This window comes from Folsomia candida, unplaced genomic scaffold, assembly GCF_002217175.1.
Source record: "Folsomia candida strain VU population unplaced genomic scaffold, ASM221717v1 Fcan01_Sc007, whole genome shotgun sequence".
Taxonomy (NCBI): domain Eukaryota; kingdom Metazoa; phylum Arthropoda; class Collembola; order Entomobryomorpha; family Isotomidae; genus Folsomia; species Folsomia candida.
Genome location: NW_019091199.1, coordinates 1,954,605 through 1,980,769, shown reverse-complemented (window position 1 = coordinate 1,980,769; position 26,165 = coordinate 1,954,605). Strand labels below are relative to the sequence as shown.

The 26,165-nt window shown below is 37.2% G+C and overlaps 7 protein-coding genes across 7 annotated transcripts; 4 read left to right on the top strand and 3 right to left on the bottom strand.

Annotated features, from left to right (window-relative positions):
* Window positions 1–1,451: 1,451 nt before the first annotated feature.
* LOC110852080 (aldehyde dehydrogenase family 3 member B1) lies at window positions 1,452–4,229 on the bottom strand. The gene is made up of 13 exons (XM_022100056.2): window positions 4,095–4,229; window positions 3,842–4,029; window positions 3,624–3,741; window positions 3,505–3,559; window positions 3,379–3,420; window positions 3,229–3,309; window positions 3,028–3,144; window positions 2,947–2,971; window positions 2,545–2,870; window positions 2,352–2,460; window positions 2,166–2,281; window positions 2,065–2,098; window positions 1,452–1,999 (listed from the first exon to the last, which is right to left on the bottom strand). Exons 1-13 carry the CDS (start codon window positions 4,131–4,133, stop codon window positions 1,714–1,716), a joined length of 1,536 nt encoding a protein of 511 aa, XP_021955748.1. The 5' UTR covers window positions 4,134–4,229; the 3' UTR covers window positions 1,452–1,713.
* Window positions 4,230–5,220: 991 nt separating this feature from the next.
* Window positions 5,221–8,484, top strand: LOC118436337. The gene is made up of 12 exons (XM_035854173.1): window positions 5,221–5,611; window positions 5,677–5,884; window positions 6,012–6,157; window positions 6,249–6,360; window positions 6,447–6,512; window positions 6,595–6,797; window positions 6,875–7,043; window positions 7,123–7,344; window positions 7,432–7,575; window positions 7,648–7,781; window positions 7,848–8,007; window positions 8,096–8,484. The coding sequence occupies exons 1-12, from the start codon at window positions 5,318–5,320 to the stop codon at window positions 8,260–8,262; spliced, it is 2,025 nt and encodes a 674-aa protein (XP_035710066.1). The 5' UTR covers window positions 5,221–5,317; the 3' UTR covers window positions 8,263–8,484.
* A 415-nt stretch (window positions 8,485–8,899) lies between these two features.
* Window positions 8,900–10,308, top strand: LOC110852078 (glutamate-gated chloride channel). The gene is made up of 4 exons (XM_035854174.1): window positions 8,900–9,269; window positions 9,363–9,700; window positions 9,777–9,976; window positions 10,060–10,308. Exons 1-4 carry the CDS (start codon window positions 8,997–8,999, stop codon window positions 10,230–10,232), a joined length of 984 nt encoding a protein of 327 aa, XP_035710067.1. The 5' UTR covers window positions 8,900–8,996; the 3' UTR covers window positions 10,233–10,308.
* A 1,363-nt stretch (window positions 10,309–11,671) lies between these two features.
* LOC110852370 (probable nuclear transport factor 2) lies at window positions 11,672–12,812 on the top strand. Its single transcript, XM_022100425.2, has 5 exons — window positions 11,672–11,874; window positions 11,952–12,082; window positions 12,176–12,247; window positions 12,328–12,426; window positions 12,503–12,812. The coding sequence occupies exons 2-5, from the start codon at window positions 11,972–11,974 to the stop codon at window positions 12,611–12,613; spliced, it is 393 nt and encodes a 130-aa protein (XP_021956117.1). The 5' UTR covers window positions 11,672–11,874; window positions 11,952–11,971; the 3' UTR covers window positions 12,614–12,812.
* Window positions 12,813–12,833: 21 nt separating this feature from the next.
* On the bottom strand, window positions 12,834–15,363 carry LOC110852369 (chitinase 4). Its single transcript, XM_022100423.2, has 9 exons — window positions 15,220–15,363; window positions 14,064–14,278; window positions 13,820–13,987; window positions 13,727–13,740; window positions 13,576–13,657; window positions 13,371–13,498; window positions 13,232–13,305; window positions 13,120–13,165; window positions 12,834–13,033 (listed from the first exon to the last, which is right to left on the bottom strand). The coding sequence occupies exons 1-9, from the start codon at window positions 15,285–15,287 to the stop codon at window positions 12,947–12,949; spliced, it is 882 nt and encodes a 293-aa protein (XP_021956115.1). The 5' UTR covers window positions 15,288–15,363; the 3' UTR covers window positions 12,834–12,946.
* A 518-nt stretch (window positions 15,364–15,881) lies between these two features.
* Window positions 15,882–19,180, bottom strand: LOC110852251 (aldehyde dehydrogenase family 3 member B1). The gene is made up of 9 exons (XM_022100268.2): window positions 18,950–19,180; window positions 18,238–18,330; window positions 17,864–18,166; window positions 17,606–17,786; window positions 17,180–17,321; window positions 16,754–17,079; window positions 16,574–16,682; window positions 16,382–16,497; window positions 15,882–16,294 (listed from the first exon to the last, which is right to left on the bottom strand). Exons 2-9 carry the CDS (start codon window positions 18,253–18,255, stop codon window positions 15,969–15,971), a joined length of 1,521 nt encoding a protein of 506 aa, XP_021955960.1. The 5' UTR covers window positions 18,256–18,330; window positions 18,950–19,180; the 3' UTR covers window positions 15,882–15,968.
* Window positions 19,181–21,388: 2,208 nt separating this feature from the next.
* Window positions 21,389–24,922, top strand: LOC110852076 (sodium-independent sulfate anion transporter). Its single transcript, XM_022100051.2, has 11 exons — window positions 21,389–21,654; window positions 21,724–21,866; window positions 21,936–22,145; window positions 22,247–22,419; window positions 22,608–22,761; window positions 22,841–23,148; window positions 23,238–23,403; window positions 23,704–23,849; window positions 23,966–24,139; window positions 24,227–24,389; window positions 24,491–24,922. The coding sequence occupies exons 1-11, from the start codon at window positions 21,389–21,391 to the stop codon at window positions 24,637–24,639; spliced, it is 2,052 nt and encodes a 683-aa protein (XP_021955743.1). The 3' UTR covers window positions 24,640–24,922.
* Window positions 24,923–26,165: the final 1,243 nt, after the last annotated feature.

Here is a 26,165-nt window from a genome sequence, read left to right as displayed (position 1 = left end):
GGTGGAGGCAGCACAATTTCCACGGATGTGAGAACTCCTTTGTACAAATTGTTGTGGAAAAAGAGATAAATCAGCCACGTAGAAAACAAACAATATGCTACGGAACTAAACTGTTTTGGTATTATTGGATCCATGTATTTTGTCAAGTTTAAATCACTCCCATTTTCCAACAAACTGCTCAAACTCAAGTGAAAGTTAAAAGAGAAAGACCTCAACTTGCTTGGTGGCAGACATCGCAAAGAAACAGATAGTGATTGCGTCCAATTTGCAATCGCTCCGATAAGCGCAGGGATGAACAAGAGTAAAAATAACGTCACAATCCACACCCAACAACCGAATGGAGAAAAGAAAATTAGAATATCGGAGTAGAACGTGTTGGTATAAGAATCGGTGGTCACTCCGTCGCAAGTGATAAAGTCAAATGAAATGTCCGTGGCCACAATAAATTGACTTTTATAATTCGCCGTTAGTTCGCTTCGCAATTCCTTAAACTCAATTGAAGGTCTCTTGTCAATATAATTGTCTGGTACCTTGAACCTAAACGCGGTAGCATTCCAGCCCCAATTAGTCATTAGCTCGTCCTGGATTTCATGAAGAGACTTTAAATTGAGTGATTCACGTAGAAAAATCATGGCAATATTTTCCAATATAAGTCGGCTATTCTGTTTAAATGGTGATATTGTAATGTTTGCTAAAGTGTCCGATCTCCCACGATTTTCAACGTGAAGCAACTTGAAAGATCCGTGAGACTTTAGGTCAATGCAAGACCTTGAACCGTAACCATAAACCTTCATTTCAATTTCGTTCAAATAGTGGAGTGTATTTCTAAAATTTGCTGGGAGGACTGGGATTTGAACATCCATGAAACCCTGAGTCAGACAATACTGACAAATATAAGAGTGGGAGACAATTCCAGTCTTTGGTGTCAAATGAAAGATGAAAATGGACTGAACAAAGTCAGCTCTGTACGACTTTAAGTCGAAATACCACATTCTGGACTTTTTCCTTGTAACAATCAGCAGGTGATGTTTTTCCAAAAGCTGTTGGTTTGTAAAGACACTAGACTCGGAAGAGCAATTCTTGCAATGTCCATATCGAGGGGCCGTTCTGTACAAGACGAGTGGTATCCAACGAGTGTCTCCAAGTCTTGATCGGTCACGCTGTTCTGGAAATACCAACAGATTTACGACATGAAATCCTTTTGCTCTGTAGAATACTAGACGGGTCAAAAACTCCAATCCATTGTTCAATAGGAAAGGTCGGGCCCCAGGTTTGAGGTGGATTTCCTGCAGAAAGCGACTACTCCTGTCAACATCTTGAAAGTTGATAATGTTAATGAAACAATCATGGCAGCTTGAAATCAACTCGACAATTTGTGGTTTTGATGATTTTATTGGTTTAGATTTTATTGTATGGGCCCCATGTATTCGGAAAATCACAAGGAGTGCAAATACTTTTAGTACTTTATAATCCATTTTTACGTATTTTACGTATAAAGCAGAAGAAATTTATTCCGTTGACTAACAACGAATGAATGCCAAGCATTAAGTGATGTCGGTACATGTATTGTAACTTTTATAATAATTATAACAGTTTATGACAATATTTACAATTTATGTGTACAACTCGAAAAAACATGAGATCAAATTAAACAAATTCATCATTAGATAACACCACTATTAGATTGTTATTTACTTTCCCCACTCTTGGGAGTTACAAGCCCAAGTATTCGTAGAGTTTGAAGTGCATGATACAAAATGCAAGAATCGCTCCAGCCAGGAATACCACAAAGTAGGGGACGGCTTTAAAGGGGTCCACGTACAGGTGGTCAAAGTGCTTCAGAGCGTTGTACAAAAGCTTGTACTTGAATTGCGTGTATGGCGGGTATCTCGGAGTCATTGAATGAATATTTCCGATTGGGTCGAACATTCTGTGCAAGATTGCACGATCGTAGGAGAACGTATCGTAGCTCCATTTCCCATGATATCGTCCCATTCCACTAATTTAATAGTTTTTTTAAAAATTAATTTTTGTCTTTTAATGTGTCGTTTAAATTTTACAAACCTTTCTCCTTTTCCTCCAAACGGTATCTCAAAGACTTCAATTTAAAAAAACAGTGGCTTATCAGAAAAAAAACATCCGAGTCACATTGAAGAAAACCATACCTGAGCAATGATAAATGCAATCATTGATGTCGAGAGCACCGCTCTGTGTTAGATTCTTAAATTTTTTCACAGTATCGCTTTTCCTTGTGTACAAGTACAGTGCGAGAGGAGTGTCTCTGTTAATATTTGATTACTTTTTATATAAGGTGGGCATAACTATTTGATTACATGTACGTATTTTTTTACCGCTTGTTGATAAATGCGATAGCTTCATCAGCGGAGTTGACATTTAGAATTGGTAACAACGGGCCGAACAACTCTCCCTCCATTAACGAGTCCGTCTCTTCCACATTTACTGTTTGTGTTCAATACCGATTCATAAATGTGTACTTACCAACAACAATTGGAATACATTAGGTTTTGCATATTTTCAAATCACCAATAACAGTGGGACTAATCCATAAGTCATACTCGTCCAAGTCGCCCCCAATCACAACATCTCCTTTCGATCGCTTCAACAACATTTTGAGACGGTTCCAATGGCGAGCGTTGATAATTCTGGCGAGATCAGTATTCTCCTGCATGTTTTCTCCGTAAAACTCTAGCAGTACTTTTTTGAACTCTTCAACAAGCTTGGTTTGCACTTGTTCATTGCACATAATGTAATCTGGAGCCACGCAGGTCTGACCCAGGTTGGTAAACTTTCCCCACAGAATCCGTTGTGCTGTCATGTGGTAGTTGACGGAATCATCCACATAGACGGGACTGGAAAATAGTTATCAATTTAAAATGCATTAATAATAATGCAGTAAGTCATTTTTTTGCGAATGAATGCATTTACCACTTTCCACCCAGCTCCAACGTCACTAAAAATAGCATTACTATCATGAATTACTATTAAATAGCAAACCCAAAGGTTTACCTGGAGTGAGGTACTTGTTTGCAGCTGCATGAATAATTTGCGCAATGGGAAAGGAGCCAGTGTAGAAGATATAGTCAAACTTTTCCTTCAGCAGTGCAGTTATCTCACTCGGTCCTCCTATTTATCATTTATACCAAACAGCACAATTTACAGTTGAATATATGTACATATACTTTCCTTGCTTAATTATCAGTTACTTACCTGTTACAACCTTGTAACAATCATTATCCAGATATTTCGGAATCAGCTCTGCCACAACGGCTTCACAATTGACGCTGACCTCTAAAATAATATAAAAACGCTATGTATAATACTAATGAGTAAATACTTTGGCAAAAAATTACTATATACCAGAGGGCTTGAGAATTGCGCAATTTCCTGCTGCAATAGCTCCTACAAACGACAAAATTTGTTATCAGAATGAAAGCATTTCCATCCTACTTATTGTCAATGCAAAAAGAAATAACAGAGCAATACCAACAAGCGGAGACAAAACGAGATGCACGTAGTTCCACGGTGCAATTATAAGAACCTGGACAAAATTACAAATTTTTGCTGCCAATTAATGCAGTGAAAATACTAAAGACCAAAGTTACCACTCCATGAGGATCATGATTAACGCTGAATGAATCCGCGGGGCCTGTGGTAAGGTGCATGGGGACTTTTGTGGGTCGACTCCACTTTTTAAGATTCCATGCCGTGTGTCTTATATCCCTTTTCAGAAAGTAATTTAAATCGTGTGATCATAATGTTTGCTTAATGAACTTCTTCTGATAGGATTATTTTTAATGACTAATGAACCATTATTGAAAACCTTTTGAGAAACATGAGCTCCGTCAGCATGGCTTCGTGCAACGGTTTCCGCATATCTTTAAACAGGGCATCGTACAACGAGTCATAATTTTCTTCGACAAGGGCGAGGAGTCGTTGCAATTGACTTTTCCTGAATTGCATATCCCTCGTTTTTCCAGACAGAAACACTTTCCGCATGTCTTTGACCATCTGAATGGGTTTTTATGATTACTTTATTAGATTAGATTAGCTAATTTAAAAGTAGTATTTATTACCTGTTGGTAGGATTTTTCCTGTTCCTCGGGTTTTTGCATTTTTCTTGCTTATTCACGTATGCACACCTATTATTAGCAAGTCGGTGTAGTGGCTTTAGTTTAGTAGGATTTCTGCACACTCGAGGAGTGAACGGGTTTATATGGGAAATGATTATTGTTCTGTTTATAAAATATGCAACTATAACTCATGCCAAATTGTGACCCTAGTTTGCAACAGAATATGTTCATGACGAAAATTATTGGAATGTGGTTGTACTTTGAGGTTTAGGAGCAAACCAGAAAATCAGCAATGTTCAGGCATATGTAATTCAGAATGGTTCCGCCTTGAATTATTTATATGTTTAACTTTATATATTTTAAGGAAAACAGTTCTGTAAAATCGATAAGTGGTCGCATCTATTTACAACTACTGAAGAATACTTTGTACGACTACATATGTATGTACATGTACATGTACAATACTTGTGTTTTGGAAATTCTGTCTAATTATTTAATTGTGCTGACCTCTACTAACTTAAATACTAATAAGTCCTGCAGAATTTTAATTCCACAACCAACTAGAGAAAAATAATCACGGATTTGTAAAATAAAATCCAATGCTTGCTTCCAGTTCTTTTTGGGGTAAAACTTTTGAACATAATGAATAAATTAGCCATATCTAACATATTTATCAATGTCTAGAGCAAATAAACAAGAATTATTATGACTTGACTTTACGAATTGACTTTTGCGATTTATGTCTTTGTTGTTCAGAAGATTAATCTTTTCTTCTAATGCATGCCTTATTTCTCCCAAACTAAAATACAGTAAGGTTGACAATTATCGTCTAATAAAAGCATTTGCATATAATACACATCCTTCACAAATATATTTAGCATAGGATTCATATTTTGACGTGCAATTTGCGAATAATGACGTCAAATTAGACAAAACTATAATACCTGCTCAATTCGCATTTCCATAATTCTCAATTTTTTATGCCGTCGTGTGCAAGGTCACTCGGACTGTTTTTGGTAGCTGCCATAAATATATTTATTACAATATGTGATTGATTAAGATGCGTGACATGCTGGACATGCAATGTTTTATTATCAATGAAATTGCACCTTCCTAAACCGGAAGCTATGTACATACATACTTTGCGAAACAAATTAATCTCTCCCGTCACTGCTGCTGGTAGTCCTATTTCTCATAATAATTTAATTAATTTCGTATTTTCTATCATGACTGCTAAATCTATGTTCCCAAATACAGTTTTAGTTTTAACGGTTATCATACTTTGCAAAGCTTTGGCGAAAGATGAGAACCATTATGAACTGCCCGTGATCGAGGTTACACAAGTGTCCAAGACCGATGATTACTTTTCCACAAACGTGTCACAGTTGGCGAACAGAGGCAACGACGAGTATTATTCGATAATAGGACAAGACATCATCGTTGGAGAAAGCACGTTGGGAATAACTCTAAAATGTTCAGCATCATACCCTGTGTATTGGACAATGAATAACACAATTGAGGTAAACCAGGAATTTCGCTAATTTTGAAATATGACTGAAGTGCTATTATAAACAATTATTTATAGATAATTGACGATAGTTTAGCAGTTTTTGATCTTTCTGAAATCGAGACTTATACGACCAGGGAGGTTGACGTTTTTGGGTCAACAGAAAACCAAAAGCATTCCGCAATCATAAAGTTCTGGAGCATTTCTCCATCAATGACAAACAATTACACTTGCAGATCAGTTAAAAATAACTACATTCAGAGTAGCAGATACATTTATGCATCAGGTAAGATTGCGAATGAATACCGTCAACTGTGGTATGCAATTATTTGATAACGCTGCGGTTTCTACTGTATTAAAAAATCATTATTTTTCTAATAAATGATGTTATCACGTAAAAACATTTAATTCAGGATATTCGCAAACGTACTTGGTTTATGCTGGCCAAACTTTTACCATTGGCATTGGTTCAAATCAAATGGTGACATCTCCTTGCAAAATCATTACCCCAAATGTTCATGATATTCAACTGAAATTGTTCAAAGAGAGAAACGTATTGGTATGGATTGTTTTTTATTATTGAACCATACAGCCGTTTATCATAAATAGTTGGTAACTGCTGAAATTCGATGGCTCAATTATGCATACAGGGTGGCACAGTTGACTCTGAAAATTGGGAGTTGCTCAATACCAACGAATCGATAAGTTACGATCCACACTATGGATATTCTTTCAGAGTCGCCGAACTTGCAGGAATATTGGGTAAGAGCAGAAATATGTAAACTGAAAATATATCCAGCTCCTAAAATAATTATATGTACGTCCATATTTACACATATTTTGATAAGGATGGTACAAATGCACAGCCGACGATTCTAATGCGCTAGATGTACTTCATTTCGCAATTGTGACATGTAAGCTGCATATACGTAAATGCGAATGTGATAGCGCCTTGAATTTTTATTTACCACTTGTATTATCATTCGTCGTTTGTAGCAGAGAACAAAACATCGGATGCCAGTAAATTCGAAATCAGGGCGGTTTTGAAGGGTTCAGCTGCAATCGAGATTAACAATGAGCATGGTTTAATGAAATGCTGCTCAAATGGAGAGAAACCACCCTTGATGAAAATTTTATTTTGCAACAATCCACCAGAATGTGACATAATCAAGTCTACAGCAGCACTTGGAAAATTCTCGGCAAGTACACGTCGCAGGATATGTCATTTACACGAAGTCTGTACAAAAATAGTTAATTTATATAAATCGTTATATAGCGATGGGGGTTCTTTGAATACGTCAAAAACTGTTCTGAACAAAGGTTCTACTCATGGACATCTTTCTGGTTAAAGTGCGAAGGGGATGGAATTGATGTGTTTGATTCTTATTCATTTTACTTTCAAAATTCCTCTCAAGATTTGAATTATCATCCAATTTATCATCCATGTATGCACATATTTACGATCTACTATTTTGCATGTGATGCTGCTGGAAAAAAACACTGGTTAATTATATTGGTTAATAGACTCCCTGTCAACTCAACAGATACCTGCGGAACGTTTACTTTATGTCACAATCCAGAAGGACTACCACACTAATTTTCACAGCCAATTTAACGATAATCCACTGCATGAGATATTTTCTGGTGAAAGTTTTACGTTCATCTGTTACAAGTCTGCATATGTGTTTTCATCCGGCAGCTTTTGGAAGGTATCCTTTAAGAATGGGACATCCAAGAAATTGTCAGGTTGACTCACACTCTGTAACATTGCTTAACTAAACTAAATGCACTCTAACATTGTAAGTGTCTCTGTGATCGCATCTATTGTTGCAGGGACACACGGATATTTCGACCCTGGAGAGCAAGAATTGAGGTTGACACTTAAGATGGAGGTCACAATGGACTCTGTAACCTGTTGCGCTCCTGTGTGGAACAGCACAGAGTGGGTTTCGAAGGCTTACAAAACGGAGGTCCAAGGTTTACACTCAGATTATTTTATTTAAGCGATAATGTGCCATGGATCATTCATTGGGATTTTCGGTTGTAAAGAATCATCTCGACCTGTGCCAAATAATGGAGACACTGAATCCATCAGGTGGACCTTGAATCAGACTGATAGGGAATTGGAATGTAATTTTTTGGGAACGCCTGTGCCTCAAATCCAATGGTCGAAGGATGACAAAGTAAGTATCTACTTGACAATTTTAACCTTTGAGTTAATTATTATTGATATGATTGCTTGAATTTAGATTTTGGAATCAAATGATATTTTTATAATTCATGTTAACGGGTCAAAAAGTAGAGTGGAATTTCTCCACGGGGTTTCTCATGAGGTTCATGGGAAATTCGTTTGCAATGGTACGAACGTGGCTGGAACATCATCAAAAGTGTTTTATGTTTACATCGAAGGTATTTACATAAACTTGTAAACATTATAAAGTTGAATGTATACATTAAGAAAGTGTATTTCTTGAAATGTGTGCACATATTTATGCAGAAGACGATACGTCCCACACCATCGCCACCGTCGTCAGTGCCAGTCTCGGTCTTGTATCAAGCCTTATTTTGGTCTTCGTAATATGGAAGTTTATCCAACAAAGGAGACTTCGTACTCGGGGAGAAGCTGAAGGAACAACTTATCAGTCTGCTGACCAATGTCCTTAATTACAAGTCCATTGCTGAATTTATATAGATAAAAAATTAATACCCATACAAATAGCATGTTCTTTAGCAATTTATGTGAGATACGATAATTTGGCACTTTTACGATGACGAAAAAAGGAAATAGTAGACGAACAGGAGATCGATTAAAAACCTTTTTGCAATTAAGTATCCAACTACTTTCCTACACCATTACATTCCTAATCGATAAATTAATGAAATAAATATTTGTATGTACTATTATTTGTTTCTGCTATTTGCGTAGACTGGTCGGTATATTTTCGCATCAAATATTTGGTTGCAAGACTATCGATTGCCCCCGGAAATATTTGTATTTGAGCTTATTATAGAATTTCAACAAGATTTTAAAAGCAAAATATTTCTTGACAAAATGATTACCATTATTTTTGCGACGCATAATACAGCAAAATTATCGAGAACAGTTTGTGCAGTTTTAATGTTGCTAAATGTTAATTATTTCAAGTCCATGTCTTTCGCTTCGACGACTTCTCAGCCTGTGTCAACAATTCCGGACGCCCAAAGAGCTGTGTTTGCCATTTTGTCGTCACCTTCTTATTCTAAAGTAGTTCGCCCAGGTAGTCGTACGAATGCGACGCTCGTAAAGGTCAACATGTTCGTAAGGGAAATTAATAACATTGACGACTTGAAGGTTTCATATTTTAAATTCAATGGTCATTTTTATACGCGAGGAATTGAATGCAATTTTTGAACAATAGATGACCATTTCTCTACAAATAACACTTCGTCAAATGTGGTTGGACCCAAGGCTCCGGTTTGAAGTGGACAATGATCTGATTGAGTATGTCACTTTGGATGATTCTCTATTCTCAGGATCCGCTGTAGGCTTGTGGAGCCCTGACATATTTTTCGCAAACGAAGCCTCTGGATTTGTTCATTCCATCATGAAGCCAAATTCTTATAAACGAGTATTTCCTGACGGGAGTGTCATGTGGAGTACCAGGTTGACTTCAACGTTCTCATGTCCCATGGTCTGCTTTAGCATATAAACTTACCTTAAGCATATGAATTACTGATTATTTTTTTGTAACAAAGTGTCCCAAACAATAAATATCTATGTTTAGGACCTCCGCTACTTTCCATTTGATAACCAAATCTGCACCATTCGCATGGAGTCTTACTCCTTGTCCAGCAGGGACCTCATCGTCAGATGGGTGAACACGAACTCTGTTACATTTATGGACTCAAAAGGACCACGCTTCTTAAAGTTTGACTTAACGAGACATGAAACAGGAAACTGCAGTTTACCCACCACAACGGAATTTAGTTGCATATTTCTCAGCATGTTTCTCCAACGTCAACCTTGGGTTTATATTAGTTTGGTGTATATGCCCACCGGGCTGTGCGTCTGCCTTTCTTGGATATCATTCTATCTTGGCCCAGCAATCAGCGCTAGGTTGAGGTCAATACAAACTAATAATAATGTCATCATTATCGAATCATGAGGACAACGATAATAATTGATTCTTTCCGAACAGCCTAACTCTGACCCTTCTTCTGACCATGGCCACCCAAATTCATGGAATGAGTCAAAATCTACCTCAAGTGCCATACGCGAAGGCGATTGATACCTGGACAGGATTTTGCTTGAGCTTCGGTGCCCTTGCCATCTTGGAAACAGCGGTGGTGGCGTATTCTCTCCAGCAAAAGCAGAATCAAATTGGCAACTTGATCCCAGGTAGATACATAGAAGACACCTCATTACGCTTTAGTATTTGTTATATACACGCCAGTAACTTTTCCTGCTTGCTATCTTCACAGAGAAACTAATTAACGGAAGATCTTCCAAGGCTCGAAAAACCTTAATGTTGGATAAAGTGTCGAGGGTTCTATTCCCGGTAGGATTCTGCTTGTTCGGCTTGGCGTATGTGTTGATCTACATTGTTGGGGACAACTACCCCACAGTGGGTGGCTATGAACAAAAGAAGGACTAATCACTAAATAGATTCAAATATTCGCTTATACTCTAAATTAAATGAAGCTAGTCTAATAAAAACCCTTATCTCACTGCTTGATCGGATGTACTCCATACTATAATTTGTAGTATAAATTATACGTATAATCTGCAATGTCTAAATCAGAAGGAACAAGCCCATGAAATTATTAAGGGGTGAAAGCCCTTTATAAGATCGTTATGTCCGTCTGTCCTTCTGTCTGTCCGTAGCTCCGATAACTTTTGAACGAAAAGACATAGAGACTTGAAATTTTCAACGTAAACTCCTAACGTCAAGGGACAGGACGAGTTCGAAGATGGACACTGTGACATCGTCACCTGTGACGATGACGTCGTCACAGTGACGAAAAGTGACGAAAAAGTGTCACGTGTCAATTTTGGCATGTGACACATCATTTTTAACTATTTTTCAACGAGGAATTTGAAAATTCAGGTCATTTTGTGCTTAGACGTCACCTGTGACGATGACGTCGTCACAGTGACGAAAAGTGACGAAAAAGTGTCACTTGTCAGTTTTGGCATGTGACACATCATTTTTAACTATTTTTCAATGTCAAATTCAATGGTGACCTCCATTTTGACCTCAGAGGTCATGTAAAGGTCATAGGACATATCTATTTCAATTTCAACTGAAATTTAACCCCGAATTCAATGGTGACCTCCATTTTGACCTCAGAGGTCATATAAAGGTCACATAAGGGTTATCAACTGTTAAATTTGACACAAATAAGACACAAAAGTCGAAAACACGTCAGAAGTGTCAATCTTAACAAATTTTCGAACAATTTGATATTCACATTGACGTATGACACTCCTTTCACCCCTTGGTTACATGCGTTGTAACGGTTTATTATAGGGTGAAACCCTATTATGGATGTGCCTTGTCCGTCTGTCCGTCTGTCTGTCCGTTCGTGCTCTAACTATTGAACGGATTCGAATTTCGATATGCGGTTTTCGCCATCGTGTTTCTAATTTTAAAAGTACGGACAAGTTCGAAGATGGGCATTGTAGGTCGTAAGGTCACGTCGCCACGGCGACGACGCCAACGTTCAAAGATGTCGAATTTTTTGTTTCGACCGTTTTAGACGTATTTTGGGGCGGGGACTTCAAAAATCGACATGGTTTTGACGTGCGATGACCGTGTGACCGTGTAGACGACAAAAAATGTCGAATTTTGTCTTTTCAAACGTTCTAGACGTATTTTGGGGCGGGGATTTCAAAAATCGAAATGGTTTTGACGTACGATGACCGTGGGGATGGTATTTACGTAAAATATTTCTCTTATAAAAAGTTATCTCATGTGGTTTCACCCTATTGCTACATTTCGTTTGCAACGGTTTATTATGAACAAAGACATCGTCATCATAGATCATCATTTTGGTCTCTGTCGATACCCCGGTGGCGCGGCTTAGTCAACTGCCAGCCAAACCAACGGAACCAGTAGACAAAAGCAACGTATTTGTTTTAGAGTGGTGACAACAACGGGAAATTCTCTGACAAATTAAAAAGTTAAAAGTTAACGACAAGATTAACTTGTTTGGATAAGAAGGAGGAATAAAACCATATTCACGGCACAACCAAAGTCTTTACTGCCGTGGGTTGCCTTACAAAACTTGAAAGAGGTTTGACTTTTTTGATTTATCATTTCAAACTTTCAATCTAGTCGTAATTAACACAATCTTCCATTGTTTTACGACAGAATAATCAGCAGGGCGAAAGATGGCAACTTTCAACCCACAATACGACACTATTGGGAAGGCCTTTGCTCAGCAATACTACGCTATGTTCGATAATCCCGTGACACGTGGAAATTTGCTTGGTCTTTATCACGTAAGGATGATAATATAATTGGCGTATTGTTTTGATTTTGTATCTGCTGCTACTCCTATTACCATTTTTAATTTAATTAATTCAAACTTTCAGCCGACCGAATCCTTAATGTCTTTTGAGGGACAGCAATGTCAGGGAGCTCAAAAAATTCTTGAAAAGTTTCAGGTATTTATTGATGTCTTGGACAATTTGTTTAATTTCGTATCTGCGTAAAATTTAAACGGAGCTGTTCATCATTTTTTCAGAGCCTAACCTTTCAAAAGATTCAACATTTGATAACATCGATGGACTGTCAGCCAATGTTTGATGGAGGAATTATCATTAATGTCATAGGACAACTCAAGGTATGTCACATTACGTTTTATTCTTATCGTCACTTTGATTACATTGATAATATACAAATAATAAAACTGTTTACAGACAGATGATGATCCACCACTTACATTTAGTCAAACGTTTGTCTTGAAGCCATCAGAAGGAAGTTTCTTTTGTCAACACGATATCTTCCGGTTGGGAATTCACAATGTTTAGAAACACAACCTGCGCTACTTTCACTGACCACAACTGAATAAAAAACAAGCATTTCCCAAACAACCGGAGCGAGAGAAAAACTAATTGAGATGCCAAGAACCTATGTATGGACCGACGAATAATCTTGAAACTTTCATTTCAAATATTAAGCTTTTTTTGTGAAATCCATATCGCTTGAATAAAGTGATTGTCAAAAAAATGAAAGTTGTACAATACGCAGTTGTTTGACAGATTAGCAATATGAAGGCGCTTGGAAATTTTATTTTGCGATTTTAACGAATGTTGACAATTTCAAAAATATATGTATTAACATTACGGAGGATATGAAGCTTATTAATTGTAACAGCCTCGTTCGTCTCCATCCCCAGATAGTCCGAATGATCTCCTCACAATCTTGTACATCTCATACCTGTGTCGTGCCTATAAAACCATTATAAACATAAAATCATCCCCTTATCTGATTCATTCAGTAAAGACTTGAATTCAACGTGTTTATTATAACTCACAATATGCTGATTGGGTCCATCGCATTCCAAACCACCATTTATCGCTCTAAATAATCAAATTGAAAATTGTAACTGGATGCAGAACATAAATTAAACGATTTGGCAATGTTACCGTGTGGATGCCCCGAACATGCCTTGCTGGACGCCAGCAGCATTGTGGACATTTTGCATCCAAAACCAGAAAGCCTGCGATATTTCATAGCAAATTTAGTTCAATGGAGACGAAGCTTTTAAATTTAAATCATTCATACCGTGTCCCACGCGATAGTTTCCTCCCTGGCCACCATATCAGAGTCCCAAACTAGTCTCTCATCCCCAAAGAGGTACATAGAAGCCGGCCGATAATTGTAACACCAAGATAGTTGAATATAACCTCGACCTATATTTTTTAAGTTAATATTACGTAATTTAGTAAGTATGTTCTAAAAAAATACTTAAATAATTTTATTGACTGACCATAGTACCATTGACCATTAGCATCACATCCCGGAGTTCTATAGGAGTCTGGACATCCATTCTCAATGCAGGCGTACTCACGCTACAAAAAATGACCAATTTAATTTATAATATTGCAAAATAATACGAGAAATAAACATTGTATGCTTACCTTTGCTCGCAGACCTATAATTTTTTGTAAGTAACACTTTTTAAAACTTCTTATCAGTGTTACAAAATCAATGAAAACGGTGAGTCTACTTACCATCGGATTCATGCATAAAATGGGTAATGGCCATTGCAGCTTCCTGTTTACTGGAAATCTGACCTTTTGGGCCAGCAGAACTGACAAAGGCGTTGTATTGCTGCTGGGAAGGTGTTGGATATCCGTTGTTGGTCACAGCCTGTGAGAATTCTTGGTAGCTGACGAGTCCTATAGAAATTAATTATATGCAGATGGAATGGATGAGTATTCTGCAAATGTCTCCACATGTTAATGGTAACTTTACCGTCTCCGGGGTCGCCACCGATCGTTCCAACAACAACACCGGGATTAAAAGTGATCGGCCCCGTCCCTGCTTTCAACCAGCAAGTTCCCCCCTCGTAACTATTCCATGCATAACCTCTACATCCTGAAACTGATTGACAAATTCCGCAGCAATCTCCTTCTGGTCGGCCACTGTGAACTTGAAGGTCAGGAAGCCCAATATCAGAGTTTTCTTGCCTGCAGAGTTGTTTTTAATAAAATTATGTCAGTTTTTTTTATCCTCAGTAATTTTTTTATTACCTCAAAAGTATTTAAATATTTCATTTCTAAATACTTGAATATTTGAGTGGTATTTAAGTATTAAATACTTAAATAACTGAATTTATTTTAAATATTTAAATACTAAATACTTAAATACTCGTATTTTGACTAGGTATTTAAATACGCAATTACTTAAATACCTGAATATATCTTAAGTATTTAAGTACTAGTTATTTAAATACTCTTTAAATAGTATTTAAATAGTGGTAACATCTGAATTACCAACTCTTAATAGTTTAGATCTATACTTTCAAGTAGAATCGCCAATAAATAATATGAGGTAGCCTTAAAATAAATCATTTGCTTAAAAGATAAGCTTTAAGGCTTGTTTAACTACTAGAGATGTTTGGTAATATTTGTGAAAATTAGACTAATATGTGGAATTAATAATTTATGTTACGAGCTGAAAATGAGTAACAAATGTGAATAAGCATATAAAAGCTAAATACAAATTATTTCATTAAATTTTCAATTTAACTAAAATTTTCACCCATATTTGATTAATTTTCAAATGTTTTGAGACACAAGTTGCAATAAACTACTTGATTTTGCTCCTATAAAATTAATATATACATCAGAACACAAAATGAATGCTATGAATTCGTTAATTAATAACGTCAGAAATCCGAGTTTTGCATCATGTAGAAGAAAATTAATATTTAAATACTTGCAATATTTAAAGTATTTAAATACTAACTAGTTAAATACATTTTATGCACTCAGGTATTTAAAAAATAAATACTAAATACTTGAAATTCAGTATTTAGATTTTAAATAATAAATAATAAATACTCAAATCCGGTATTTAAATACTGATCTTAAATACCAAAGTATTTAAATATAACAACTCTGCTTGCCTGGAACACTGTCCTAGGACCGAGGTCACCGTCAGAGCCAAAACGAGTAGCACCTTGTTTAAGGACATCGTATTGTTTCCTTGTTCGCAAAGCAATTCAAATTGGAAAGACTAAGTTGGACGCCAGTGTCAGCAGACTTTATATGTGGCTCAAAACAAGTGATAAGAACAGGGGTGTTGCTTACCGCATGATTGCTATAATTAATGGGCCCTTGTTCCATTGAATCGTCAATCATTTTTAGGTTGGGTTTTATATATGATTCGCGATAATGTATAATCCCCACTTTTAGCTGTCAATTACAATCGTTCAAAATCAGTCACAAAATAGATGTTGTAACTGTGGTTGAGTCACTTTACTGAAAATATCATCACTTGTAATTATAAAATCTAAGCCAATTGACATTGACCAGAGTGCACACGGTACTTGTGTATCCATCAATCCTCAGTTATTCAACAAAACGCTGTCAATTCTGGAGAATACCGTACAGACAGATGTACAGTGATCAATCATAGTTATGTACCACATAGAAAATTGCATAGTTTCATGATCTTTATCAGTGTACTCTTTGAAACAAATTCAGTACATTTGTCCCCAAACTGGATGCATCAATTGAGCATAAAAATATCCAGGTATGTATGCAATAATCACTCATATAAATGACACTTGTTGTAAGCATGTAATTTATTTCTCAACAACTTTGGTCATGCACTGGACAGGATCATATACTCACAGTATTAAAGCTTAACAGGCTAACTTTTGGCTTCTGGAGTATTGGACTGGGCTTCAAAAATCTGGAGAGTATACATAAACAAAAGTCCTAACACGAAACAAAGCAAATATGGAACAAACCCCATTCTCAAGTAAAACTTGTCATAATGTCCGAGGCCGATGTTTAGCATTTTGTACTTTAAGTCATTGTACGGTGGGTAGCGGAACTGGTAATTGAGCTTGTTTTCCAAGGGGGAGAAACTGCGATGGACAATGGCTCGGGGACGCGTGAAAGTGTCAAAGCTGAATTTGCCATGATATTGACCAAGACCAGAATCATTGGTTCCTCCAAAGGGCACTTCGGCGACTGTTAAACATACACAAAAGTTAGGCAATCTTACCGGCATTAAATTGATAAAAATAGATGATCAGTCTGAATATTGTGTATTCATACTGCTTGTGTGATAAAGAGCATCATTGATGCTGACGCCTCCACTGTTTGTCTTTTGGAGAAAGGACTTGATCACTTTGGCATCGGTTGAAAAAACATACAGAGCCAATGGATTGGGTCTAAATACGAGCATGTTGCAATAATTAGAGCTATAATTAATTAATTCAAATTAAAAGCGTGTAGATCATGTTTCACCTCTCATTTATGAAATCTATCGCATCTTTATAATTCTTTGTGCGATAAATTGGTAACAATGGTCCAAAAATTTCTTCTGTCATCAACGGTTCATGCTCATCTACTTCAACTGCAATTTACGCGTGCATAAATGGTAAAATAAAATTGGCTTTACAAGAATTTCTCCAAATTCAACGTTACCAATTATGGTTGGTTCAATGAACAAATCGAACTCGTCCACTTTGCCCCCAACAACAATTTGACCTCTTGTTGTATCCAGGAGTTGTCGAAGTCTAGAAAAATGTCTCGCATTGATGACACGGCCCAAATCCTTACTATTTTGAACGTTTTCTCCAAAGAACTCTTTAATCACTGCTTTCGCTTCATTTATAAATTGCTGCTCAACATCCTTGGCACACAAAACGTAATCTGGGGCTACACAAGTCTGTCCGAAACATACACATTTCGCCCAGATAATCCTCTCCACAGCCATTCGTATGTTGGCCGTGCTGTCAATGTAAACTGGGCTGTGCGTGATTTTCAAAAAAGCAGAAATTAGTGCTGCTGTGAATTTCAGATTCGCAATGATAATATGCACATGCAAAACATGCTGAGCACCACACTTACGACTTCCCTCCCAATTCCAAACACACAGGTATTCCCATTGATGCAGCTTGCATATAAATTATTCTTCCAACTTGCGACGATCCAGTGAAGAAGATAAAATCAAATTTTTCTTGCATAATTTTTTGCGTCTCAAGAACATCTCCTGCATAAAAACAAAAAAAAGTGACAGGCACTCAAAAATAAAATTGATACGTTGAGAGAGCGAGAGGAGAGAGAGAGATTTGCTGGGAAAGCAATTTACAGATATGCACAAGCTCTCATTAATCAAAATCACGCTTCGTACATACATATTCGCAATATGAAATTGCAACGTTCCTTCAACCATGCATGCAGATAATGATCAAACTGCTTGCAGTGTGTGTGATAATATTCGTACTTTCTGCTACACTGGTAGTTGCATATAAAAGTTCGTAATGACAGTCATACCTTGTACAACTTTGTAACACTCTTGATCAAGATATTTCGGAATCAGTGCACCAAGCAAGGCAGAGCAAGCGCTGCTGATTTCGCTTGGTTTCACGAGAATACAATTGCCTGCTGCTAACGCGGCTGCCAAGGGCATGAGCGTCAAATGTAGGGGATAATTCCAAGGACCAATTATCAAAACCTAAAGCAGGGGTATAAATCTTGACAGAATCACCACCAGCCACCCACCTTGAGTTATCTTAAATATTATGTGCGTACCACTCCATGGGGTTGATGATCATAGTAAATTTTGTCACTTAAACTTATCAAGTTCCTGGGCAAGTGTTTAGGCTTTGCCCAGCTTTGAAGATTACTGATGGTGTTCTTTACATCTCTGGAGAGCAGGAGTATTTCATACATGTGACTCTCAAAGTCTGGTTTTCTAAGGTCCTTCTTTAATGCGCTGATCAGATCGGGTCCATTTTCTTGATACATTCTGGCTAAATTTCGCAGTTGACCAAGGCGGAAGTGAATGTCTTTTGTTCGCCCTGTTTCATATGTGAGTCGAAGCCCTTTGACAATCTGTAGGTGCACGTAAATGTGTAATTATGTTGAAAATAATGCAAAATTCTCAAGTATGTAAGTATGTATACCTGTCCATAGTCGGCCATTGTCCCGTGTCCGTCTTCAGGATTAGGCGTTTGGCGACAACTTCAGCGATTGCTTAATATTGGTGAAAATTAAAGCTAAAAAACAAAAGTCAGTAGAATGAAATGTGAGTAATTGTATTGTTACGAAAGGTTCATGTGCGAGTGAGAACGGCTATGATAAATATTTCAGATTTCGAATTTCTCATCTCAATTCTACAAGCATCTTCGTCTCAATCAGCTCAGCTACGTATACGGATATGTGTAGAGTAACAATACTTGGATTAATGCACATACATAGATTTAGACGTATGTACTTATGACTTGTTGTAGAGAAGATGAATGCAAAAACTTATGCGATGCAATTGCATGATGTCGATTACAATTGTTCTATGCCTATAATGGCTTCTTTGAAACAGCACAAATTAATATTTGATTGGCTTTATGTGCTGATACATGGACTGATAAATATGTACGCATGCATGTATTTACTTGTGGCTGTGATAAAAAGAAATTGTTTTTGCAATGTTGCTCAAGCGTTTGTATGTGCTAGGAGAGTCAAGTGCATTTTTGCAGCAGCAATATGAAAAGTTTCACTCAAGATGCACAAATTGCATTGAAAACTGGTTTGTTGAGCACTTAAATCCGTATAAACCATTATCAGCACTGCACAAAAGTTACCTCGATTAGATTTCTACTAATTGAAGGAGACACTTACGTATTGTGCCATTGCGCAATATTCGATTTTGTTGGTGCAAAGGACAACATGAGAAAATTAGTTATCCTCCCTTTCCGTCGAGATATTGCTGCTAGAATTGAATGTATTAACTTGTCACCGCACTGGAAAATTACATTCTTGAATTATGATGTGTAAGCTTAAAATGATAAAAATCACAATGTTTACAACACAGAAAGTTTGAATTTTATAAATTCATAGAAAAATGGAAACAAGCATGTTGCGACCAGAAAAGGTACTAAATATACTGCGGCGAATCATTTTCATTTAAAGTAATAAGTAGAAGGGGTGAAAAAGCATAAAGTCATGCAGTCATCATAATGTACTAACGTAATATACTCCTACATATTTACCTATGTACATGGGTGATGTGCCTACCAAACCAAGACAATAGCTTATGAATGCAATCCATCTACATACTTATCTTATTCATATTAGTGAATTGTGTCTCGATGCACAAAAAAGATTATCCATTCGTTCAGCGTCACAACAATGCTAAATACTAAGATAATTAACCATGCATTCCAAAAAGAATTTTTTACTAATATGAGAAATTGGACAAACATGAATTAATTAATTTTGAGAACTATGTAGTGGATAACTGTTCCAACCACTTCGAGCATCTTAATGTCATGACTTACACACAATCTGCAATTTACACAACGATTTGTTCTCAATTACTGGTAAATCAAACGACATTACTCGACCATAATAATATTGCGGTAATAGGAATGTCGCAACAAGTATATGTAGATGCTTGCGCTATAGACACATAAACAACCGATTAACTGATCCACTTGGAATAAGAAATCGGAGATTTTGCAATCTTGCCACAACTCGACTTACAAGGGAACCTTAAGTACTGTCCCATCTCGATTTCCTTTCGGATAGACTTATTTGATAGATAATTTAGTGTAACTTAAACTTTGTCATAGAACATACGGTGCAAAATCACGTTGTCGCGAAATATTTGGCGAGAGCTGCTCCAAAACGTGTCATTTTTCCAATGCTTTTAACATACATAGATAACAGCCTTCAGAATGATGAAATGAAGTCTGTTATTTCATGCTGATCATCAATATGTAAAAAAAACGATGTAAACATTTGCCATTTTTTCAAATTGTGAAATTCTGAAAAATTTTCTAAATTTGAATTTCGTCATTTTTTGAAATTTAAACAAAATTAATATGTTAAACCTCTTTCAAGCATTACACAAAAAAGTTTTCAAAACCCAATTTTTCCTTACTTCAACACAATGGGCCAAAATTTTCAAAAATTGAAACTCACAATTTTTCATGAAAAAAGATAACATGACCAATGCTAATCTATTTAACGTGTTCTTCAAACTTGTTGGCTAAATTTATATTTGCAAGTTGTACAAAATTCTGGAAATTTGTATCCTCAGTTTTTGACATACTCAATAAAATAACTTTTCCATACCTCGTTCGAGATTTTAAGCTTTTTGGAAAACTGGAAAAATGTTCATCTGGGAGGGACCCCATAGGGTCCCTCCAGGACTGTGGCATATATATAGGACGGCATCAATATAGGGCGCCCTATATTGATGCCGTCCTATATATATGCCACAGTCCTGGAGGGACCCTATGGGGTCCCTCCCAGATGAACATTTTTCCAGTTTTCCAAAAAGCTTAAAATCTCGAACGAGGTATGGAAAAGTTATTTTATTGAGTATGTCAAAAACTGAGGATACAAATTTCCAGAATTTTGTACAACTTGCAAATATAAATTTAGCCAACAAGTTTGAAGAACACGTTAAATAGATTAGCATTGGTCATGTTATCTTTTTTCATGAAAAATTGTGAGTTTCAATTTTTGAAAATTTTGGCCCATTGTGTTGAAGTAAGGAAAAATTGGGTTTTGAAAACTTTTTTGTGTAATGCTTGAAAGAGGTTTAACATATTAATTTTGTTTAAATTTCAAAAAATGACGAAATTCAAATTTAGAAAATTTTTCAGAATTTCACAATTTGAAAAAATGGCAAATGTTTACATCGTTTTTTTTACATATTGATGATCAGCATGAAATAACAGACTTCATTTCATCATTCTGAAGGCTGTTATCTATGTATGTTAAAAGCATTGGAAAAATGACACGTTTTGGAGCAGCTCTCGCCAAATATTTCGCGACAACGTGATTTTGCACCGTATGTTCTATGACAAAGTTTAAGTTACACTAAATTATCTATCAAATAAGTCTATCCGAAAGGAAATCGAGATGGGACAGTGACTAAGGTTCCCTAGTCAGTAAATGTTGGTTCATCCGAAAATGGATGACATTTGGTGAATGTTGACTAAAATCATGAGAAAAAACATACTAGACTGACACAAGTCACCGATTGAAAGGTTTATCTTTCATAGTCTGGGACAAATGTAACAATTTGTCCCTCCTCGAAATCAGAAAATGCGATCTTTTTCCTTGTCTTCGGAAGATACGTTCGACACCGTGGAGGAAGTTGAGGATCCCGGAGGTCTCTCGCTACCTGTGCCAATTCCAACCATCAGGATAAGCCCACCTCGAAGTCCAAGTGGAAGCAATAATACAATAAAGTATCATCCAAATAGCCCTGGAAAAGTTGCACCAAGCCGAAAGAACTCTGTTAAAGGGGACGACCGAGTGACATGGTCCAAGAAAGAGAGGCTGGAACTCTTTTTGAGACGACATTTTAGGTATTTTTTATTAAATTGAGTAAATTATTTTACTAACCGATGTAATAATAATTTTGCATTCAATAAAAGGCGAAAAAACTTGGAGAGAACGTTTCCGATACTTAAATGGGGTCCGCAGTACAATGTCCAAAAGCTGATTTCGGACAGTATTGCTGGTTTCACTGTAGCCTTAACCCTTCTGCCGCAGGCCTTGACCTACGCAACAGTGGCTGGTAAGACAAATTATCAGAGTCCTATCGGAATTTTGAGTTGTGATCTTAATGTCTATACATTCTTTCAAGGGTTGCCTCCAATTTACGGACTTTATTCTTCATTCGTGGGCCCATTTGTTTACATAATATTTGGAAGTACTACTGCAATCAATGTCGGCCCTGCTGCAATCCAGTCAATCGTCACTTATAAGTACACGGCAGGGAAACCTCCAGAATATGCTGTTTTTCTTTGTTTCGTCACTGCCGTATTCACTTTAGTGATGGGCATATTTAGGCTGGGTGGGTGCAAATAACAGACGCTCAAATATACTTACTACTCTCCTTAAATTACTTCAACTACCATTTCAACTGAAAATCTATCCGTGTATGTATGTAAATAGGTTTTGTGGCAAATTTCATTTCCGCCCCCGTGCTCTCGGCGTTCACATCAGCCGTTGCATTAACAATTATTGCAACACAATTGAAACCATTACTTGGCTTATCATTCCCTGCAGACGAATTTGTGGAAACCCTTCAAGGACTATCTCAACATATTGATGACATTAAACACCATGTAGAATTCGAATTTAGTACAATTTCATACTGCATACTTGTAAATATGTGTATGTGCCACTTACAGGACGCACTATTGGGTTTGGCGTGCTGTGCAATTCTTCTTATTATGATGGCAAGAAATTGAGAATATTGATCCAATTTTACGTCATTATATCATTCTGAGAACTTTTGTAATAATTTAAATAGTACATGGAAAAGATGTTTCGATGCATGACTAAAAATTTTCCCAGAGTTGAGAAGATTCTGTGGCTGTTTTCCGTCACAAAAAGCGCTATCGTAATGTTGGGGAGCATGATCCTCGTGGCGTGTTGGTATCCTGATCAGCCCTTCTCAATTGTGGGTAAGCAAGTCAGGAATATTCTCTTGTCAGGCGAGCCTTTTTGGTGTTGACAATTCTTTTAAATTCTGTTCATGTCCAGGTCACATATCACCCGGATTACCTTCGTTTAAGCCTCCGCCGTTCGAAATTTTTAGCCCCAAGGACAACAGAACCCATTCGTTTAGCGATATTATGAAGGAGGAAGCGTCGGCCCTCTTTGTGGTGCCTCTTCTGGGGATCATTTCTCACTGTACGATTGCCAAAGTTTTTGCAGGAACCAGCCGTGTTGACGCTGCACAGGAGATTCTGGTCGTGGGAATTTCTAATGCGATTGCCTGCTTCTTCAGCTCCATGCCCATTGGGGGCAGTTTCAGTAGGACGATTGTCAACGTTCAGAGTGGCGTTAAGGTATGCCAGTTGACACAAAATTAAAGTGAAAGCGTATATTTACATACATACATATATGCCCAATTTATGCTTATTTATTTATTTTGTAGACGCCATTTGCTGGCATGATCACTGGTATCATAGTCATATTGGCGCTCGAGTATTTAACTCCGTATTTCTTTTACATACCGAAAGCCAGCATTGCGGCGGTGATATGCATATCCTGTCTCTTCATGGTGAATCCGTACATTATCCTCCCGTTGTGGCGGACAAAAAGTAAGCAACAAGTTTATTACATTGTGATGAAAGTGAAATAGGAGAGAATATCCAAAATCTCTGCCCACAAACTTTTATCTTTTACGTCAACCTCAGAAACCATGATCAATACGGTTTATTTCTGCTTAGGATTATTTAGAGGAGAGAGCTTAGCCAGAAGTTATTTTCTAAGTTGAGACTAAAATTGAGCAACGTTGATCAACTGTGCAAAACTTTTAGTTGTTGATGAATTAACTTGATACGTAAGCATTACTCAATCATTTTGTCATCAGAATTTCCTTCCCTCTCACTCAATTTCAGAAATGGATATGATACCTTGGGCTGTGACATTTCTCGTGACTCTATTCGCCGGTCTGGAATACGGGATCGCGATAGGGATACTAATCAGCGCTCTATTCCTTCTATTTTATTCGGCACGGCCCAGGGTCAAAGTCGGAACACGACAGGTGAGACAAGGGTTATATGTAGAGACGTGATCATTACTTACGACTAGTGTGCTAGCCTAAGTATGGTGCATGAAAGCTAGAGAGATTGACGGCTGGTTTCTTATTGCTATACACAGACGCCTCAGGGAACCGTTTTCATTCACATTTTGTTGGACCGATCCTTAACTTTTCCATCTGTTGATTACATCAGTAATCAAATAATAAAAGCTGCGTGTAACTGGGGGAGCACCGACACGCCAATCGTTATCGACTGTCACCATATCCAATACGCAGACTTTACGGCAGCTGAAGTATCTAAATTAGCCAAACATATCGAAACTAATGTGTAACATGCATACTTAATGAGCATTTGATTTGATTACGTTCTAATTATTCAGGGCATGAGAGACTTGCTCACCAACATGAGCAACATGGGGTACCAAGTCTTCTTCTGGAAAGTTAAACCCTCCGTATTTCGAGTTATTAGTGGGACGATGCGGAATTCGGACCTCCCGTTATGCAGATGCAACACGGAGGAGGAGCTGCACGCGGTTTTGGATGGTAGACAATTTCGTCACCAAAAATTACTAATACATAATATAATACACGCGTAAGTAAGGAAGGTTTCAAATGTACAATAATTATTGCATGAATGTGTTTAGGGGTCCACCGACGACTCTCCATGTTTCACCCATTTGTCATACGAGATGGTCACAAATTGCCATCATTTTCTTATTCCATGAAAAACAAGAAATCTTCCTCAGTGGCTAAAACTGCTGCATCCGCAGTGTCCACGGGAGTCTTCATATAAAAATATTTTCAACGATCAGCAATTTATATAGTTGTGAAAAGAATCAATAGAAAATTAAAGGGCATATTGTTTACTCCATAAGTATTTCTCTCCTAGCTATGTACAGATATATCCTAAATCTCCGTCTGAAAAAATCTTCCCCATAATCTAATGTACATTCTTTCCAGATTTTCTTTTCAGATTTCGAGCATCCAGACACTTTATTCCGTTTCTTGAGCTCTATATGGTTCCGGCTCATACGCACTCTGAGATTTAACATGTGAAAGGACTTTCACCACCAGCCAGTGAAAGGTAATTTGTGGAAATGAGAGCTATTTCCCGAGAAAAATCTATTTCCTTGAAGAAAGTAAACTACAACCACTTAAACGGATTGCGCACTTAATAGTCTCCACAATGACGATTGATGGAGTGGAGTGCTTGATCCCTCCTTCCTGCAGGCACGGCTGGAGGTAACTCCTAAAAAACGACTCGCTCGCTGCAACATAAGCATCGTGGCGATGAGAATGACCCTTTCTCTCTCGTTCGTGTACTGCACGGGGGAAAATGAGCAGCGTCCTCAGTTTCACATGTGCAAGACGAGAATATCCCACCATCATTGTTGATACTGTGCGATTAACTTTGGTATCCATTCCAAGCAGACGATACTGGGGAAGGAAAAAGGCTTTCACATCTCTCCATACCGAAAATTAGGATAAACTGGATCCGGTTTCCGGTTCTGAATTGCCTCATAGCTAATAGAGACACACCCTCTACTTAAACTAAAACATTCACGTGAAAGGCATTTGTTATTTATTTGCATGCAAGTGACGGATTTAATTTAAATCTAAAAAAAACATGTTCAATTGTAAACTGGATTAATCACTGAACTTCTTGATTTCCATATGCACGCAAATGATACAATATCTATCCGCCCAATAATAAGGAATACAAAGTTCTCATAGAATACACTGACGAAAAGGAGAATGAAAGTGGTTGCCTCCACGAAACGCTGCGCTCTGGGTTGAGCACCATGATGAACCGCTCGTATGAGAACGGAGGGGAAAGTAGCTCATTAATCACACTCTTCACAAGTTGACAGACCTCGCAAAATCAACTCTCCCTTCTAATTTCATAAATAGTGCACTTCTTCCAACTTACGCAACCAAAGAAAAAAATCCTCCGTACGAAATTGTGGTATGAAATGAACGAGGATGAGCAAGCACATTGCTCCAATGCATATGTTCAGGAGGAAAATCTAATTTTCGTGAATTTTTAGCTCTAAAGTATTCTATTTTAATGGGGAAAAACATTCCAGCCCTGCTCGACATTATTATAACTTGTATCTTTCCATATTCAAGCTTTTAACTATTCTTAGTCAATTCTTGCGTCAAACTATGCATTAACTTTCTGGGCTTAGATAAGCTTCATGATTTATGATGACAAGTTTGTGTTTTTTCTTTCTATGCCAAGATTTGCTATTGTCTTATCTCACACTGCCACACACACCAACACAGACATATTGCATTACTGGTTTTGATTGACGGGGC

Excerpts from the sequence above, each read along its gene's own strand:
- LOC110852251 (XM_022100268.2), bottom strand. Across the intron at positions 17,787-17,863 it reads ATCATCAACCCCATGGAGTG|GTTTTGATAATTGGTCCTTG; the intron begins GTACGCACATAA and ends CCCCTGCTTTAG. Across the intron at positions 16,498-16,573 it reads ATAGATTTCATAAATGAGAG|ACCCAATCCATTGGCTCTGT; the intron begins GTGAAACATGAT and ends GCTCGTATTTAG.
- LOC110852076 (XM_022100051.2), top strand. The coding sequence starts at position 21,389 with ATGCGATCTTTTTCCTTGTCTTCGGAAGATACGTTCGACACCGTGGAG. Across the intron at positions 21,867-21,935 it reads GACCTACGCAACAGTGGCTG|GGTTGCCTCCAATTTACGGA; the intron begins GTAAGACAAATT and ends CATTCTTTCAAG. Across the intron at positions 23,404-23,703 it reads CCCGTTGTGGCGGACAAAAA|AAATGGATATGATACCTTGG; the intron begins GTAAGCAACAAG and ends ACTCAATTTCAG.
- LOC110852078 (XM_035854174.1), top strand. The coding sequence starts at position 8,997 with ATGACCATTTCTCTACAAATAACACTTCGTCAAATGTGGTTGGACCCA. Across the intron at positions 9,701-9,776 it reads GCAATCAGCGCTAGGTTGAG|CCTAACTCTGACCCTTCTTC; the intron begins GTCAATACAAAC and ends CTTTCCGAACAG. Across the intron at positions 9,977-10,059 it reads AATTGGCAACTTGATCCCAG|AGAAACTAATTAACGGAAGA; the intron begins GTAGATACATAG and ends CTATCTTCACAG.
- LOC110852370 (XM_022100425.2), top strand. The coding sequence starts at position 11,972 with ATGGCAACTTTCAACCCACAATACGACACTATTGGGAAGGCCTTTGCT. Across the intron at positions 12,248-12,327 it reads AAATTCTTGAAAAGTTTCAG|AGCCTAACCTTTCAAAAGAT; the intron begins GTATTTATTGAT and ends TCATTTTTTCAG. Across the intron at positions 12,427-12,502 it reads ATGTCATAGGACAACTCAAG|ACAGATGATGATCCACCACT; the intron begins GTATGTCACATT and ends AACTGTTTACAG.
- LOC118436337 (XM_035854173.1), top strand. The coding sequence starts at position 5,318 with ATGACTGCTAAATCTATGTTCCCAAATACAGTTTTAGTTTTAACGGTT. Across the intron at positions 6,158-6,248 it reads TCAAAGAGAGAAACGTATTG|GGTGGCACAGTTGACTCTGA; the intron begins GTATGGATTGTT and ends TTATGCATACAG. Across the intron at positions 8,008-8,095 it reads GTTTTATGTTTACATCGAAG|AAGACGATACGTCCCACACC; the intron begins GTATTTACATAA and ends ATATTTATGCAG.
- LOC110852080 (XM_022100056.2), bottom strand. The coding sequence starts at position 4,133 with ATGCAAAAACCCGAGGAACAGGAAAAATCCTACCAACAG. Across the intron at positions 2,871-2,946 it reads TTGGAGCTGGGTGGAAAGTG|TCCCGTCTATGTGGATGATT; the intron begins GTAAATGCATTC and ends ACTATTTTCCAG. Across the intron at positions 2,461-2,544 it reads GATTAGTCCCACTGTTATTG|TAAATGTGGAAGAGACGGAC; the intron begins GTGATTTGAAAA and ends GAACACAAACAG.
- LOC110852369 (XM_022100423.2), bottom strand. The coding sequence starts at position 15,287 with ATGTCCTTAAACAAGGTGCTACTCGTTTTGGCTCTGACGGTGACCTCG. Across the intron at positions 13,499-13,575 it reads TAATGGTCAATGGTACTATG|GTCGAGGTTATATTCAACTA; the intron begins GTCAGTCAATAA and ends TAAAAAATATAG. Across the intron at positions 13,034-13,119 it reads ATGGACCCAATCAGCATATT|GCACGACACAGGTATGAGAT; the intron begins GTGAGTTATAAT and ends ATGGTTTTATAG.